This window comes from Bufo bufo, chromosome 1, assembly GCF_905171765.1.
Source record: "Bufo bufo chromosome 1, aBufBuf1.1, whole genome shotgun sequence".
Classification (NCBI taxonomy): domain Eukaryota; kingdom Metazoa; phylum Chordata; class Amphibia; order Anura; family Bufonidae; genus Bufo; species Bufo bufo.
In genome coordinates, this window is record NC_053389.1 from 163,754,797 (window position 1) to 163,774,337 (window position 19,541).

Sequence of the window (19,541 nt, forward strand, 5' to 3'; positions counted from 1 at the left end):
GATATTTGGGGGATGTAATAACTGATAAGTGGAGATATTTGGGGGATGTAAAGACTGATAAGTGGAGATATTTGGGGGATGTAAAGACTGATATGTGAAGATATTTGGGGGATGTAATGACTGATAAGTGGAGATATTTGGGGGATGTAATGACTGATAAGTGGAGATATTTGGGGGATGTAATAACTGATAAGTGGAGTTATTAGGGGGATGTAATGACTGATAAGTGGAGATATTTGGGGGATGTAATGACTGATACGTGGAGATATTTGGGGGATGTAATGACTGATAAGTGGAGATATTTGGGGGATGTAATAACTGATAAGTGGAGATATTTGGGGGATGTAATGACTGATAAGTGGAGATATTTGGGGGATGTAATGACTGATATGTGGAGATATTTGGGGGATGTAAAGACTGATAAGTGGAGATATTTGGGGGATGTAATAACTGATAAGTGGAGATATTTGGGGGATGTAAAGACTGATATGTGAAGATATTTGGGGGATGTAATGACTGATAAGTGGAGATATTTGGGGGATGTAATGACTGATAAGTGGAGATATTTGGGGGATGTAATAACTGATAAGTGGAGATATTTGGGGGATGTAATGACTGATAAGTGGAGATATTTGGGGGATGTAATGAGGACTACATAGATATATTTGGGGGGATGTGATAACTGATACATGGAGATATTTCAGGTGTTTGTAATGACGACTACATAGATATATTTGGGGGGATGTGATAACTGATACATGGAGATATTTCAGGTGTTTGTAATGACGACTACATAGAGATATTGGGGTGGGGGTAGGCTCTGTAGGGACCCGCGCAGGTACGGATGACTTGCTGGGCATGGTCTGGCACCGGTAGGTCACGTGTCTTCGGTAGGCGGCAGTGTTGTGGCGGTGGGGGTCACATGTTGTCAGAAGATGGCGGAATGCGAGGCGGTGAGGCGGCGGCGGCGGCGGACGGTCCTTGTGGCCGGGCTGGGGCTGCTGTTACTGGGGGTCGCCGCTGCTGAGAAGAACATACTGACGGCTCCGTACACTGGACCCGGGAAGAGCGGAGAACGCACCCTAATTAGGAGGAGCACGCCGCCCGGCACGGAGCACCCGGTGCTGGTGTATGGCCAGGTGAGAGGGGTAGATGGAGCCGGTCGGGTGCCTGATAGCGTGCCCGGTGCTGTGCTCACCTGTGTCCCTGCATCCCAGTGACCTGATATCATGTCGTGTCCAGGGCTAACCGCTGTGTATATGCAGTGCACCCGTGTACTGCCCCCTGCATACTGCTCCTCTAAATTGTCTCCTGCATACTGCCCCCTGTATACTGCTCCTATATACAGCCCCGTGTATACTGCCCCCCTGCATACTGCTAATGTATACCCCCCCTGCATACTGCTAATGTATACCTCCCCCTGCATACTGCTCCTCTAAATTGTCTCCTGCATACTGCTCCTGTATACTGCATACTGCCCCCTGTATACTGCTCCTGTATACAGCCCCCTGCATACTGCTCCTATATACAGCCCCGTGTATACTGCCCCCTGCATACTGCTCCTGTATACAGCCCCCCTGCATACTGCTAATGTATACCTCCCCCTGCATACTGCTCCTCTAAATTGTCTCCTGCATACTGCTCCTGTATACAGCTCCCTGCTTCTGTATACTGTCGCCTGCTCCTGTATACCGCCCCTGCTCCTGTATATTGCCCCTTCTCCTGTATACTGCACCTTGCATACTGCTCCTGTATACTACCCCCTGCTCCTGTATACAGCCCCATGTAAACTGCTCCTGTATACTGCCCACTGCTCCTGTATACCGCTCCTGCTCCTGTATACTGCCCGCTGCATACTGATCCCTGGTACTGCTCCTGTATACAGCCCCCATGTATACTGCTCCTGCATACTATCCGCTGCTCTTGTATTCTGCCACCTGCTCCTGCATACTGCTCCTGTATACAGCCCCATGTATACTGCCCCCTGCTTGCTGCTTCTGTAAACCTCCCACTGCATACTGCCCCCTGTATATTGCCGCCTACATACTGCTCCTGTATACTGCTCTCTGCATGCTGCTTCTGTATACTGCCCCCTGCACACTGCCCCCTGTATATACAGCCCCTTGCATACTGCTCCTGTATACCTCCCCCTGCATACTGCTCCTTTATATGTCCCCCTGCATACTGCTCCTTTATATGTCCCCCTGCATACTGCCCCCTAAATATACAACTCCTTGCATACTGCTCTTGTATACCTCCCTCTGCATACTGCCCCCTGTATACTGCTCCTGTATACAGCCCATGTATACTGCTCCCTGCATACTGCTCCTTATACGTCCCCCTGGACACTCCCACCTGTATACTGCTCCTGTATACGGCCCCCTGCATACTGCTCCTGTATACTGCCCCCTGTATAGTGCTCCTGTATACTGCCCCCTGTATAGTGCTCCTGTATACTGCCCCCTGCACACTGCTCTTGTATACTGCACCCTGTATACTACTCCCTGTATACTGTTCCCTGCACACTGCTCCTGTATCCCTCCCCCTTTATACTGCCCTCTGTATACAGCCCCCTGCTCCTGTATAATGCCCCTTGCATACTGCCCCCTGTATACTGCTACTGTACACTACCCCCTGCTTACTGTTCCTGTATACTGCCCCCTGTATACTGCCGCCTGCTCCTGTATACAGCCCTATGTATACTGCTCCTGTATACTTTCCCCTGCTTCTGTATACTGCCCTCTGCACATGTATACTGCCCCTGCTCCCTTATACTGCCCCTGTATACTGCCCCCAGCTTCTGTATACTGCCTCCTGCATACTGCTTTTGTATACTGCTCCTGTACACTGCCCCCCTGCATACTGCTCCTGTACACTGCCCCTGCATACTGCTCCTGTATACAGCCCCATGTATAGTGCTACTGTACACTGCCCCTTTTATACCGCCCCCTTCATACTGCTTTTGTATACTGCTCCTGTACACTGCCACTGCATACTGCTCCTGTATACAGCCCCATGTATACTGCTCCTGCATACTGTCCCCTGTTCCTGCATACTGCCCCCTGCTCCTGTATACTGCCCCATGTATACTGCTCCCTACTCCTGTACACTGCCCTTTGTATGCTGCCCCCTGCATACTGCTTTTGTATACTGCTCCTGTATACAGCTCCCTGCTCCTGTATACAGCCCCATGTATACTGCTCCTGCATACTGTCCCCTGCTCCTGTATACTGTCCCCTACTCCTGTATACTGCCACTGCTCCTGTATACTACCCCCTGCATACTGCTCCTGTATACATCCTCCTGTTCCTGCATACTGCACCCTGGTCCTGTATACTGCCCCATGTATACTGCTCCCTACTCCTGTATACTGCCCCCTGCTCCTGTATACAGCTTTCCGCTCCTGTATACTGCTCCTTGCATCTACACTTAAAAAATATATAAACGCAACACTTTCGGATTTGCTCCCATTTTGCACGAAAGCCCCCTGGAAGAAGCGCACCTTGCGAAACGTACGCGGGGCTTTCGGCTCATCTCAAACTGGTTGGTATTCATTATTACAGGTATTTTGCCTCTTGTATTTATGCTCAGGGTGTTGTTCGGTTGTTGGCTGTGTTGGTTGTCAGCCATGCCACCACATATACCCTGCTATACCCAATTTTTTACACAGTGAATTTTTCTGTTCACATTGAGTTGCAAAGGGAAATTGTTCCTGGGATAAGGGATGATCCATTTATGTGGTAGATGATTTATGTTTATTGTCACCCCACTATCAATACCTGGTATCCCCACATTACTGTTATTGTATTTTATCTCATTGATCAGTACTTTCTGTGTTGGATTAACTGGTGATGCAATATGTCTTAAATTATGGTTGAAATATTTATTACCACATATTACCTCTGCTTTGGGGTTTGCCTGTTTTCTCTTCTCCCTGCAATTTTTTACTCATTGTTGTATTGACTAATAAAGATGTTATTTTTGTATTTATCTATGTGTGGTTTTGATTACTTTTAGGTTTTCCGATATGATCCCACACATCTTTTGTTATATTGTGTATCAATGGATAATTAGACAGCATGAATATTGCACAGGTGTGCCTTAGGCTGCCCACAATAAAAGGCCACTCTGAAATGTGCAGTTCGATCACACAGCACAATGCCACAGAGGTCGCAACGTTTGAGGGAGCCTGCAATTGGCATGCTGACTGCAGGAATGTCTACCAGAGCTGTTGCCTGTGCAATGAATGCTCATTTCTCTACCATAAGCCGTCTCCAAAGGCGTTTCAGAGAATTTGGCAGTACATCCAACTGGCCTTACAACCGCAGACCAGGTGTAACCACACCAGCCCAGGACCTCCACATCCAGCATGTTCACCTCCATGATTGTCTGAGACCAGCCACCCAGACAGCTGCAGCAACAATCGGCTTGCATAACCAAAGAATTTCTGCACAAACTGTCAGAAACCGTCTCAGGGAAGCTCATCTGCATGCTGGTCGTCCTCATCAGGGTCTGGACCTGACTGCAGTTCGTCGTCGTAACCGACTTGAGTGCGCAAATGCTCACATTCCATGGCGTCTGGCACGTTGGAGAGGCGTTCTGTTCACGGATAAGTCCCGGTTTTCACTGTTCAGCGTAGATGGCAGACAGCGTGTGTGGGTGAGCGGTTTGATGACGTTAACGTTGTGGATCCAGTGGCCCATGGTGGCAGTGGGGTTATGGTATGGGCAGGCGTATGTTATGGACAACGAACACAGGTGCATCCTGAGGCCCATTGTTGTGCCATTCATCCACGACCATCGCCTCATGTTGCAGCATGATAATGCACGGCCCCATATTGCAAGGATCTGTACACAATTCCTGGAAGCTTAAAACATCCCACTTCTTCCATGGCCAGCATACTCACCGGACATGTCACCCATTGAGCATGTTTGGGATGTTCTGGATTGGCGTATACTACAGCGTGTTCCAGTTCCTGACAATATTCTGCAACTTCGCACAGTTATTGAAGAGGAGTGGACCAACATTTCACAGGCCACAATCAACAACCTGGTCAACTCTATGCGACGGAGATGTGAGGCAAATGGTGGCCACACCAGATACTGACTGGTTTTCAGAGTGGTCTTTTATTGTGGGCAGTCTAAGGAACACCTGTGCAATATTCATGCTGTCTAATCAGCACCTTGATATGGCACACCTGTGAGGTGGGATGGATTATCTCGGCAAAGGAGAAGTGCTCACTAACACAGATTTAGAGTAATGGGTCTTTTGTGTATGTAGAAAATGTTTCATATCTTTGAGTTCAGCTCGTGCAAAATGGAAGCAAAACCGAAAGTGTTGCGTTTATATTTTTGTTCAGTGTATATACTATACCCATATACCATCCCCTACCTATTTCCCCATCTGCCTCAAGATACTGCCCTTGCACTCATGCTATTCCCTCTGCCTCCATATACCGGCTCCAGCACCCACATATTAGCCTCATATACTGACCCTTGCTTTTGTGTACTCCCCTGTACTGCTACTTTATAAACTGCCCACAGCTTTGTATACTAACCCCAAAATATCTATATTGTATGTCCTCTGATTCTATATACTTTCCCCTACCTCTATATACCTCACAGTACCCTACCTGTTTATACTGCACACTACTTGTGTATACTGCCTCTGTGTATGTACCTTCTATGAACCTATATATGCCGCCAGGGTGCTTTGTCCTCTACCGTATACACTGTGTATATTTACCTTCTGTATGGGACTTGCATACAGCACCTATATCTACAATACATACGTTCTTTCCCAGTTTGCATATTTTCCCTACGTCCTTTTTTATGGACGACTAGTATTTGATCTGACGCCCGATTTGTGGGGTGACCTGTGCTGTACCCTGCGCCATGTGATTGCAGCTGGATATTTCATGGTTCCCTGCACCACGATAACTCCCATTATACATTGATATGTCTCTTTCTTTTCCAGTTACACCCCTCTCCCCCCATACTTCATTGTATAAGTGGCAGTGGGTAGCCCACATGCGCTGCCCGTGTTTTTTTGGGTGCTCGCCCAGTCATGTGACCCCATAGATGGAATATGCCATCTCATCCTCAGCCTCTTGTGTCTTTTTATTATAAACCATTTATTGATTTTTATAGTGAAGGGCTCAGTGCGCCGGCATTGAATTATACTGCTTAGAAAATTCTATTATGTCTGCTCACCGCCGCTGCCTCTTCGTATATTTCAATGTTTGACATTTCATGTCCTGGAATGAGGTTGTGGACTGATGTGAAGATCCCTGAAGGAACCCCCCTAGATCACAGACCATAGTTGTATATTTATCTTTCCAATTATTCGCTCTTTCTTTTGTCCTTCTGTATAAGGGCTCATTCACACGAACGCGTGCTGCCTGTTGCCGTATTGCGCACTGCATTTGTGGATCTGCAATACACAGACACCGTTCTGAATGGGTCCGCAAATCTGGAGATGCGGAACGGAAGCACGGAACAAAGCACTACGGAGTGTTTTCTGGGGTTCCGTTCCGTGCCTCCGCACCGCAAAAAGTTCTATCTTTTTGTGTATAAGTGACTCCATCAGCAGAATAGTGAGTACAGCTCTGGAGTATAATACAGGATGTAACTCAGGATCAGTACAGGATAAGTAATGTATGTACACAGTGACTGCACCAGCAGAATAGTGAGTGCAGCTCTGGAGTATAATACAGGATGTAATTCAGGATCAGTACAGGATAAGTAATGTATGTACACAGTGACTGCACCAGCAGAATAGTGAGTGCAGCTCTGGAGTATAATACAGGATGTAATTCAGGATCAGTACAGGATAAGTAATGTAATGTATGTACACAGTGACTGCACCAGCAGAATATATACAAGGAGAAGATCGGCACTCGCAAGATGGATGCAATTATTATCTGTTTATTGCCACATCAGAAGAAAATGACGCGTTTTGACTCTACAATCGAGTCTTTCTCAAACAGGTCTGTGTGTGAAAACAGCGGAAATTAAATAGCCCGCCAGTTCTGATGTCACAAGCCGTGACGTCAGGTTGTCAAGGAAACAACAGAAACAAAAATAATACTCACAAAAACTATGGTAATCAAGGGATTACATATACACATGCATGGCTATAATACTGACAAAATGGCAATAATATAGAAATGACAGGACTTAGATACATAAATGGCTGAATGAAATAGTGCAATGTTATATATATGTGTGAGCTCAAAGGAATAAATAGAAGTATAAATATTAAAAGTACAGTAGGACGAAGAGCTGCATAATAACACTGCACTATTAAATCTAATATCATGACAAAAGATACATATCGAAACGCTGTGGAAGGATGTGGGAGGGCAATAATCACAATGTCCATCATGTTTTCTGTGAAAAAAGCAACAAAAAAAGGTTACTATACAAAATATAATGCTACTAGCGTTGTATCATAAAAAGCAGCTAATTTCATAATCACGATTCAAGCCCTTTGGCTCCAGAGTCTGTAATCTGTGGATCCAAAAGGCTTCCCGCTTTTTCAATATCTTGATTCTGTCACCACCCCTCCGTGGTGGTAATACCCGCTCAATGATTTGGAAATGTCATTGGGAAACATTATGGCGCCATTGGTCAAAATGGAACGGTATCGGAAGTAACAGATTCCACAGCGTTTCCATATGTATCTTTTGTCATGATATTAGATTTAATAGTGCAGTGTTATTATGCAGCTCTTCCTCCTACTGTACTTTCAATATTTATACTTCTGTTTATTCCTTTGAGCTCACACATATATATAACATTGCACTATTTCATTCAGCCATTTATGTATCTAAGTCCTGTCATTTCTATATTATTCCCATTTTGTCAGTATTATAGCCATGCATGTGTATATGTAATCCCTTGATTACCATAGTTTTTGTGAGTATTATTTTTGTTTCTGTTGTTTCCTTGACAACCTGACGTCACGGCTTGTGACATCAGAACTGGCGGGCTATTTAATTTCCGCAGTTTTCACACACATACCTGCTTGAGAAAGACTCGATTGTAGAGTCGAAACGCGTCATTTTCTTCTAATGTGGGAATAAACAGATAATAATTGCATCCATCTTGCGAGTGCCGGTCTTCTCCTTGTATATGTAGGCGGGACGCCGACCCTGGACACGTGCACCGCGCATCAGTCAAGCAGAGTGCCGACTGTGCTGTTGTCATCAGCAGAATAGTGAGTGCAGCTCTGAAGTATAATACAGGATATAACTCAGGATCAGTACAGGATAAGTAATGTAATATATGTACACAGTGACTCCACTGTTTATGGATTTTGTATCAATGTATGTGTAATGCAAGGTACCAACGAAACAGACCAGTGAGGATGAAGTCAAAGAGGTTTATTAACAAAATAAACAAAGTCCAGGTAAACTTCACTGGGCAAATATCAGGCAAACAAAAAACGAAGGACTGCCCCCATACAATTGAATTGATCCGTTTTTAACGTCCGTTTCTCAGAAAGGCATCAGTGAAATAAACGTCCGTTAAAAATGACGTTTTGTGCATGAAGCCTAAATCTGACATCCTCTGCTTCATTGCTGATTATTTTAGATCCCATTTTTGGCATCTCCAGGCTCTTTTTGTTGATGCCAAGTGGGTCATCTTGTAACCAATAAGCTCTGTTCTGTAGCCTCCTTGTACCAGGCAGATTTACAGATTGACTCTAAAGCCCTTGTACATGTTGCAGGGATTAGATCCGGTGTGAGCTCTGTGTATTGCTGCCATGAGGGGATACATCAGTCTGATCCCAGAAACAAGCGCTTTCATCCATGTGACATTGCCTGGAGGAGCTCCACCTGGTAACGCTTGTCCTTAGGGACCCGGCCACCCAGAAGGAAGACTCTTCCACCTTCTCCGTGCAAAATGTTACCGTTTTCCCATTTTTTATTATATGCAGTATTTCATAGGAATTGATTGCACACTCTGCTTATGACCTGCCATACCATCAGCTGACCTTTATGCCCTCCGGCTCCCTCAATAAAGTGCTGCTCTAGTTCTATGTCTATGAAGCTTAAAGGGGTTGTCCCATCAGGAACATAGCCGCATGATATGCTAAAAATGTCCGATAGGTTTAGGCCCCCATTGTGACTGGCTGGAAATGGAGAAGTGGTCTCGCCTGTGCGGCTTTCTCTATTCCCTTCAGTAGCACTTCTGCAAACGCTTTGACACCTTTATTTTCTGTATAATAAGAAGTTCTGCAACTTTTCTAATAGATTTTGTGTTTCAATTCCTTTTCAAGATCTGTGCTTCCTGTCAGTGTATGGGAAGATTCCAGTTTACATCCAGAGGCTGAAAACCCATGCAGATTTAAAGGGGCATTCTAGGATTTTGGGCTCATGCACACGACCATATTCCCTCCGAGACATACGGTCCATGAGCGGGCCATATGTCCCGGAGCAGCATACATAGTGCGCACGGGAGCGCACAGCATCATAGATTACAATTATACTGTGCGTATCGGGCCACCCGCGGGACTATTGTCCCGCACTCATAATATCATATGAGTGTGGGACAATAGCCCCGCGGGCGGCCCGATGTGCACAGCGTCATAAGCACTCCCGTGTGCACGATGCATGCCGCTCCGGGACATACATATGGCCCGCTCACGGACCGTATGTCTCGGAGGGCATACGGTCGTGTGCATGAGCCCTTTGTCATTGATCTCCTGTCCTCAGGATAGGCCATCACAACCCTGCTGATCAGCTCTTTCAGTGCAGCTCCTGTGTGCAATGCTGTTCCCGTGGACTTAAATAGGAGCATTCCTGCAATTAGTCCAGATGTTGATAAGTTTTTGCCTTTGGCCAGTACTGTCGATCTTTTGATCACTTGTGCTATACACTGTAATACTCTGTATAGTCATTCTAACGGGCAGTATGTAACAGCAGGTAGGACATAGTCCTGGAGCCCTTCAGAAGACCCCCTGCTGCCATTGCTAAGTATTTGGCACCTGGGGATTGCATTCACGGGCTGCCAATCAGGGGATAAAGTGAGCTCACTGCTCAGATGCTGCGATCGCTACTGAGTGTGGCATCTGAGGGATTAAACTGACAGAAATGGAGCTATCTGTGATCCCGGCACCCACAAGTGATGATGTGGACCCAGCTCCGGAGCCCATGCCATCACTTGTGACATACTATTACGGCACAGAGCGTTAACTGCCAGCACTCAGTGATGTGGTAGTATGTCAGTGAGCGGGAAGAGGTTAATGACCAGTAGCATTTTCCCCACTTTGTTTTCCTGTGGTCCGCTATGTTGTACAGTCTTGGCCAAAGGTTTTGAGAATGACACAAATTTTGGTTTTCACAAGGTTTGCTGCTTCAGTGTTTTTACATCTGTTTTTGTGATGTTTCTAATGGTATACTGAAGCACAATTCTAAACATCAAGTTTATGCAAAGAATCAATATTTCCAGTGTTGACCCTTGTTTTTCTCTGGCATGCTGGATTTTAGCTTGTGGGCCAAACCCTTTCCTTATCGGTGCTTGGAGTTCATCACAATTTCTGTGTTTTTGCTTGTCCACCCGCCTTCTGAGGATTGACCACAGGTTCTCAGTGGGATTGAGATCAGGGGAGTTTCCTGGCCGTGGACCCATTTCAGTGTTTCGTTCAAGGAGCCACTTAGTTATCACTTTTGCCTTGTGACCCGGTCCTCCGTCATGCTGGGAAAAGCATACGGTAGGTCTCCACCAAATTGCTCCTGGATGGTTGGGAGAAGTTGCTCTTGAAGGATGTGTGAGGGGGCAGGGTGAGTGAGCCCAGTCCCTTGGATGAGAAGCAGTCCCAAACATAAATGGTCTCAGGATGCTTTGCTGCTGGCATGACACAGGACTCATGGTAGTTTTTTTTACTAGATAATTTGTTTTTGCATTTCGCTGCATTCCAAGACCCAGAACATTTTTATTTTATTTGTGCATACCTGAATAAGGACTTTTGTGGAAACATTAGTCGTTTTCATTTGTACCAATTATTTTATTGCTTTTTATTCAGTTTTTGTTAGGTGAGATGAACAGAAAACAGCAATTCGGGTATATTTTAAAGTGTTTTTTTTTACTGTTACAAACATTCATTATCAGCTTTATTTATATAAAACCCCTTATAGTTTGTAACTCAGCATGCTATGCTGTCACTTGCAATGTAGGAGCAGTGGCGTACCTCCATTAGAGTCAGACCACACAGCTGCTATAGGGCCCCTGGGGAAAAAGGGCCCGCAGTGAATGAAAGGCCCTGACCCCTAATTAAAATCATTACTGTGGAGCTCCAGTATAGTATCCCTATCATCAGTGGAGAAAGCTAAAGGACCTGTGATGATGTCAACACAGGTCCTGTACATTTAGTAAAGGAACTGCACAAAGAATGGTGTAGTTCTCAGGATAGCTAGGAACATCTGCCAGGACCTGTGATAATATCATCATCATCACAGGTCCTGTACATCTAGTAAAGGAACTGCACAGAGCATCGTCACAGGTCCTTCAACCCCCAGCAGCATGGAGAAGAACTGCAGGGTGAGCTCTCCACTGTGACCAGAATGACCCCCCCCCCCTCCCATTCTGACCACAGATATCTCTACAGACTGCACAATATTACCTTTTACTTCTATGTGATTTGTGGGAGATTGTATGGGCCCAGAAGTGTGTATACAAGGAAGGGAACACATGATGGCATGGTTCCGTTCATTGTATAGGTGTATGTGGTGTATAATAAAGTTATTGATTTCTTACCTGGCAACAGGATTTGATTGGTGAAGTCATCGGCAAATGATGTCTAGGAAAAGTTTCAGGTGCCCTTGGAGAATGGTGATTGGTCCATCTCATCAACGGACGTTCCAGGTACCTGTAAAAGAAGGAGATAGCGGTCAGTGCGCATTCACGGCACTGGACAACAAACAGTTCCTGCCCCCCCCCCCCTCCCCTATATTGTCGCAATGTTAGATTCATTGGGTGAAGTCGCTCATTGTGGACGTGTTGTTTATTATTATCTCTATTTAAACGGTTTATTAGTTATTTAATGAATTAACATCGCGGCCTTTACCTCCACATACAGTTGTGTTCAAAATAATAGCAGTGTGTTGAAAAAAGTGAATAAGGGCTCTTTCACACTTGCGTTGTTCTGTTCCGGCATAGAGTTCCGTCGTCGGGGCTCTATGCCGGAAGAATCCTGATCAGGCATATCCCTATGCATTCTGAATGGAGAGAAATCCATTCAGGATGCATCAGGATGCCTTCAGTTCCGGACCGGAACATTTTTTGGCCGGAGAAAATACGGCAGCATGCTGCGCTTTTTGCTCCCGCCAAAAATCCTGAACACTTGCCGCAAGGCCGGATTCGGAATTAATGCCCATTGAAAGGCATTAATCCGGATCCGGCCTTAAGCTAAACGTCGTTTCGCCGTATTACCGGATCCGACGTTTAGCTTTTTCTGAATGGTTACCATGGCTGCAAGGACGCTAAAGTCCTGTTTGCCATGGTAAAGTGTAGTGGGGAGCGGGGGAGCAGTATACTTACCGTCCGTGCGGCTCCCCGGGCGCTCCAGAGTGACGTCAGGGCGCCCCACGCGCATGGATGACGTGATCGCATGGATCACGTCATCCATGCGCATGGGGCGCTCTGACGTCATTCTGGAGCACCCCGGGAGCCGCACGGACGGTAAGTATACTGCTCCCCCGCTCCCCACTACTACTATGGCAACCAGGACTTTAATAGCATCCTGGGTGCCATAGTAACACTGAACGCATTTTGAAGACGGATCCGTCTTCAAATGCTTTCAGTTCACTTGCGGTGTTACGGATCCGGCGGGCACCTCCGGCAAATGGAGTACACGCCGGATCCGGACAACGCAAGTGTGAAAGAGGATTCGTTTAAATCACATGACCACGGAGCGTGAGTCAAATGAAGCTTCTCACTCACCGCTCCGTGGCCTCCCGACTCAGCACCGCGCTGCAGGGCCTTGCGTTCACACATCGTCAGCGCAATGGCTGACGCTGTGTGTGACGTCAAGTCCCAGTGTCAGCACACGTCGCACTGCCAGGATAGGTAAGTATAAAGTTAGCAGCACCAGCGGCAGGGGAAAATGGGGGCTCCTGTGATTTGGCAATGGCATGTATAAAGCTATTGGTGGGGGGGTGAGAGGGGTTAATGGGGGCACCTGTGATTTGGCAATGGCATGTATAAAGTTATTGGTGGGGAAGGGGGAGAGGGCTTAATGGGGGCACCTGTGATTTGGCAATGGCATGTATAAAGTTGTTGGTGGGGAAGGGGGAGAGGGCTTAATGGGGGCACCTGTGATTTGGCAATGGCATGTATAAAGTTATTGGTGGGGAAGGGGGAGAGGGCTTAATGGGGGCACCTGTGATTTGGCATGGAGGGGCTGATCTGGGGGAGTGGGGGACATGGTGGATGGCATGGAGGCACTGGGGAAGGGGGACATCATGGCAGCCAGTGAACTGCGGCAGTCTGTTCCTCCACTGGATCACAATAAAACCTTAGATACACATTCTGGCAGCAGCCGGCAGTATCCAGCTATACCTGGTACGGTACATTCCGGCCGTTCTTCTGACAGAATGCATATTGCAGCTGTGAAAGAAGCCTCATGTGTGTGCAATTATTTGCTATATCACTGTAAGAAATTTTTATTTATTTTTTATAAAGGAATACGTTATTTTAACAAGGTTTTTCTTATTAGAATACTCGATTAATCGTAAAAAATCATCGATAGAATACTCAATTACTAAAATATTCGTTTACTGCAGCCCTAGTGTGCAGCAATGAACGTCACATCGAGCAAACAAACCAGTGGTGGGTTCAGTCACCTAGAAACTAGCGCCCTGGAGATGAGTGTCCCTGAGCTCAGCGCCATTAGTTACACGCCCCGCTGGCGAATTAGCCATGTATCTGTCTGCAGCAGAGCACACTCAATAACAGAGCAATGTCAATAATACAGTATTAGCCCCCTGCAGTGTGCCCCCTGGTATTGTATGTCTGTGACACAGAATGGATTCAGATCTCTGAAGGGTTTTTCTGGTTTCATGTAATGAAAGGTTTCAGTGCCACACCAAGAACTCTGCTTATTGTCTTGTTTACACCCAAAGGACAGGGGGCATCGGAGCCCTTCTCACAGCCGGGTACATAATGACTGATGCTCTCAGCATTAATGTAGGAGTGTCAGGTACTTATGCACCTCACTAGCGGCCACAGGTGTCCTCTTTAATTCAACTGCATCACCGTCCTCAGGCCAGTGAAACAGGTGAATATTGTAGTGAGGGGGGTGGTATTTTGTGCTGCACTGTGGTATTTGGTTCTGCACGGGCGGTATTTTGTGCTGCCCTCTTGTCCCGTCCCTGCTTACTTGTTTTGCCCTATCTTCTATCAAATTGGACTCAGCTACAACATGGAGACACTTTTAGGTTTCCAGGGCCACTTTAAATCTCCAGTCTGCCCCTGTTTGCTACAATGTATCAGTGCAGGTTCATGATTCTGGAGTCCAGACTGTTGAAGTTACATAGGATTATCTAGGCTGGAGACAACTGTAACAAACTCTCAGTATAAGGTCTGTATGGGTTTCGGCCCCTGGATTTGCACAAAACAGGTTCCCATTCACTGACAGCATACATAGCTCTTGAAAAATGGCGAGACATGAAAACACTAAATGGCAGAACTTAATACACAGTCATTAAACTTTATTTACAAAAAGTCATAAACTCTAACCTAAGGGCTGTATTACACCAACAGATTATCTGACCAATTTCTGTCCCATCAGACTAATAGTTGGTGTGTATAACAAAAGATCTGTGTGTGTAATAGGCCATCTGACCAATGATTGGTCAGATATCTGTCAGATAATCTGTTGGTGTAATGCAGCCCTTAGACTTTTGCAACAATGAGTGCTCCAGGCAGCCCAGTATACAACCAAACAGCAGCACAGAGCATTTGTAGCAGAGCTGCTGACAGGACTTGGTGTCCCAGGTTTTTGTTCTCCAGTTAATTAGTTCCGTGGGGCGCTGACATTCGCAGTCTGTATGTGTGAATTCACATCCTCCTATTAATAATGCAGGCTGTCAAAATATTTGCAATGCAGATTGTATCTAGAGGCAAAGTGACGACACTTCCTCCTCATCTTCTCCTTGTGTCAGAGATCCCGGCTCGTCCTATGTCTTACTTAAGGCTGACTGTGTTACCCCAGCTTTTCCCAATTACTGAATAGCTAATCTGCTAAGGTCTGTTTCACACGTTGTGTCCCTCACCAGACGGTCAGCGTTTCATCCGTGAAGATTTTTGGGAAGGGTCCGCATGTCCGTACTTTACCCTCTGTGTGTCATAAATGCTAGGCTGAAAAAGGGTTTTCCAGAGCACCCCCTACCAATGGTCCGCGAAAACCACTGATAAAACACGGATGCTATTTGTGTTCTGTCAGTGGTTTTCACAGACCCATAGACTACTATGGACTTGTATGGTCTGTACCACATTTTACGCTGGTCTTTGATTCTCCCTGCACTGCCAGAGGAGGCGCCTAATTTCACTTGTGTGGGGAGAGCGCTTGGCAGTGGCCAGACCCCGGGAAACCCGGGGTCTTCCAGCCACCACTCTCCCGATCCATTCCTCATTCACACAAACATATTTTTGATCCGCATCCGATCCACATTTTTTGTGGATTGGATGCAGACCCGTTCATTTCAATAACCATGGGCAGTCCGCATCTGTAAGTTTGTTCCTCAGATTGAACACGTCCTATTCTTGTCCGTTTTGCAGACAAGAATAGGCATTGTTACAAAAAAAAAAACAGATGCAACATGGACATCACACTGCCATCATCCGGATCTGTGTTTTGCGGATTTGCAATATACATACGGTCATGTGATTGTACCCTAATAAGAATGGCTGATATCCGTTGTCAGCACTGGGAATATATGATTTGTAGTGCTCATGGAGAACAGTAACGTCATCCCCTCCTCGGCCTGAGATGGATAATAACACGGGGCAATAGATCGTAGTTACCTGTCCTGCAGACATCCCCTCCCCGGCCTGAGATGGGTAATAACACGGGGCAACAGATCGTAGTTACCTGTCCTGCAGACATCCCCTCCCCGGCCTGAGATGGGTAATAACAGGGAGCATTAGATCGTAGTTACCTGTCCTGCAGACATCCCTTCCCCGGCCTGAGATGGGTAATAACACGGGGCAATAGATCGTAGTTACCTGTCCTGCAGACATCCTCTCCCCGGCCTGAGATGGATAATAACAGGGAGCATTAGATCGTAGTTACCTGTCCTGCAGACATCCCCTCCCCGGCCTGAGATGGGTAATAACACGGGGCAATAGATCGTAGTAACCTGTCCTGCAGACATCCCCTCCCCGGCCTGAGATGGGTAATAACACGGGGCAACAGATTGTAGTTACCTGTCCTGCAGACATCCCCTCCCTGGCCTGAGATGGATAATAACAGGGAGCATTAGATCGTAGTTACCTGTCCTGCAGACATCCCCTCCCCGGCCTGAGATGGGTAATAACACCATATATCTGGCCTAAAATTCTTTCTCAAAGTAAGGTGTCTATCCCTGCCCCCCATTCATCATCCAGCCTGAGCCCCTGTGATGAATCTGCTGCAGGTCTAGACACCATCTAAAGGATTAGTAAATGTGCCCCAATGCAAGACTTTGAACCCCTACCCCAGGCAGTAACAAGGAGCTATCACCTGATCTCAGGACACAATGTGACAGATGAGGTCAGCAGCTCTTCCTGTCTGCAGTTGTCATGATGGGTGCTGAGGTTTTCAGTGTAGGATATATCCATCTCCTGTCTGGATGTTCACCTTTTGCAGGTGACTTGTGTAGCCTGCAGCAGTCCGACTGGTTCCCTCCGTTGTGCCCTTATATCATTATTATCTTTTGTGTTTTACTTTGTTAGCATTACTGTGCAGTCATCAGTGTAGCCGTGACACTACCTGCGGTTATCATCTGCTATTTTTTGGATCAGTTCCATCAGGACACAACTAATATCAGTGACTCGGCCTAAGGTCTCATGCACACTACCGTTGTGTGTTTTGCGGCCCGCAAACCGGGGATCCGCAAAACACGGATGGCGTCTGTGTGCGTTCCGCAATTTGCGGAATGGCACGGACAGCCATTTATATAACTGCCTATTCTTGTCCGCAAAGCGCGGACAAGAATAGGACAGGTTATATATTTTTTTGCGGACCACGGAACGGAGCAACGGATGCGGACAGCACACGTTGTGCTGTCCGCATCTTTTGCAGCCCCATTGAAGTGAATAGGTCCGCATCCGAGCCGCCAAAACTGCGGCTCGGATGCGGACCAAAACAACGGCCGTCTGCATCTTCTGCCTTGCTTTACACTACAGCCTGCTTGTTCAAATTGACTGCTGTATATAAAAACAACCAAGTTGCAGAACCCATGGTTTTTTTACACGTAGTTTTAGTGGCATTTTTATGGGAAATAATACAAGAAGTAAAAGAAAAACTGCCACCAGCGCTTTTATCTCACAAAGAGTTGTCTTGTCCGATCCATTGTTAGTCTAGGGCTACACGACAACACTGGTCACCCAACAGCCGTTGCAAGCAGTAGCAGTGATCGCATAGAAATGAGTGGGATCGACACGCCGTCACAAGAAATCCAACACTGCTGTATTTCTTGCAACAGCACGGTGATCACATTCATTCTTCTGGGATCACCACAACTCAGCGAACCAGCGAAAATCTGCCAAAAAAGTTAAATTCTGAAATTTCATCTACATTTTCCTTTATTTCTTGTGGAACACTTAAAGGGTTAACAAAGTTTGTAAAATCAGTTTTGAATACCTTGAGGAGTGTAGTTTCTAAAATGGGGCCATTTATGGGTGGTTTCTATTAGGCCTCTTGCACACGACCGTATGTATTTTGCGGTCTGCAAAAAACTGATCCGCAAAAAATATGGATGATATCCGTGTGCATTCCGTATTTTGCGGAATGGAACAGCTGGCCCCTAATAGAACTGTACTATCCTTGTCCGTAATGCGGACAAGACTAGAACATGTTCTATTTTTTTCTGCGGAACGGAAATACGAAAAATATGGTTCCGTATACGGTCCACAAAAAACAAACGGAACGGACAAGGAAAGAAAATAAGTTTGTGTGCAAAAGGCCTTATGTAAGCCCCACAAAGTGACATCAGACCTGAACTGGTCCTTAAAAATTGGATTTTAGGAATTTTCTTAAACATTTTAAGATTTGCTAAACTTCTAAGCCTTCTAACGTCCCAAAAAAAGAAAATGTAATTTACAAAATGATCCAAACATTTTAGGAGGTATCACTATCTGTTTTAAAAGCAGAGAAATTGAAATTGCGAATTTTTCCGAATTCTTGGTAAATTTGGTATTTGATTTACCACTGTTATGAGGTACAATATGTGACGAGAAAACTATCTCAGAATGGCCTGGATAAGTAAAAGCGTTAGGGCTGTTTCACACGAGCGGATGCCGTGAGTGACATCCGCTCCGTGAATGACAGCCAAGACCCGATGCAGACTGCAGAAGCACGGAGCATTAACATGACTGATGGAGCCCGACAGGAGAATTTTCCTCTTCAGCCATTCAGTGCATGGGATATAGAGCTGGATGAGCAAGGAGTACATGATGACATCTTGAAGGGATGGTTATGTCTGAGAAAAATGACCCCCAACGAAGTCTGGCGAGAAACTCAATTTAAAATAGCGCATAGGGCCATATATGGGTTTTATAAGACACAATCGACTGTTCAGGCAAACAAAATAACACATTGCCCAAAATGTAAACTGGAGAATTCCAACTTATTACACGGATTGTGGAATTGTCCTAAAATAATGGAGTTTTGGGTGACCTTCAAAGAGTGGCTAAAAAACGTAATGCACGTCACGATCACATTAACTACAGGGTTAATTTTATTTCACTTTTGTCCCGAAGGTACGAAGGTAACGCAGGTTACTCATATATGTATCCTAGCGGCAAAAAGGTGTATACTCAAGAACTGGCTACTCCAGACAACCCCCTCTCTTGGGGAGATTATCATACAAGTAAAATGGTGCTTGCACAGAGAGCTTTATTTGGCAGAGCAGGGTACAGAAAAGGCACTGCAAAAGTTAATGACCAGATGGAAGGGATTCATCATTAACGTTTTAGAACCCGTTGAAATCAAATTATTTATGGAACCTTTAAAGCAAACGTCCTGGTATTTACTGGAACAGATGAAGGGTTCCTTGGGTAAGCTGGAACAGTAGGACCTCTAATGACCCTAGTTCAGTGTCAGTTGCTGAGGAATCTTGGGGAATCAGAAGAGCGTTCGTGATGGATAATAATTTGATCTTCTTGAGGCTAGGGGAGGGGGGAGGGGAGGGATTTTGAATATGTTACAGCCACTATGTCAGTTACATTAACTTTAGTTTGTCACTGTGATGCGACATCCTCCGATTGATATTTCATTGCGCCATCTGTCAATGTACCTATGCAAAATGATATTGTAAACATTGGATGTATGTA

The 19,541-nt window shown here is 45.9% G+C and overlaps 1 protein-coding gene across 2 annotated transcripts in view; it reads left to right on the plus strand.

Annotated features, from left to right (window-relative positions):
• Positions 1-919: 919 nt before the first annotated feature.
• Positions 920-19,541, plus strand: part of SORL1 (sortilin related receptor 1) — a 152,127-nt gene continuing 133,505 nt past the window's right edge. For both annotated transcript variants that reach the window (XM_040431434.1, XM_040431442.1), the window contains exon 1: positions 920-1,139. In XM_040431434.1, the coding sequence (XP_040287368.1) occupies positions 936-1,139 (204 nt within the window). In that variant the 5' untranslated portion in view covers positions 920-935. The remainder of the gene's footprint in view (positions 1,140-19,541) is intronic.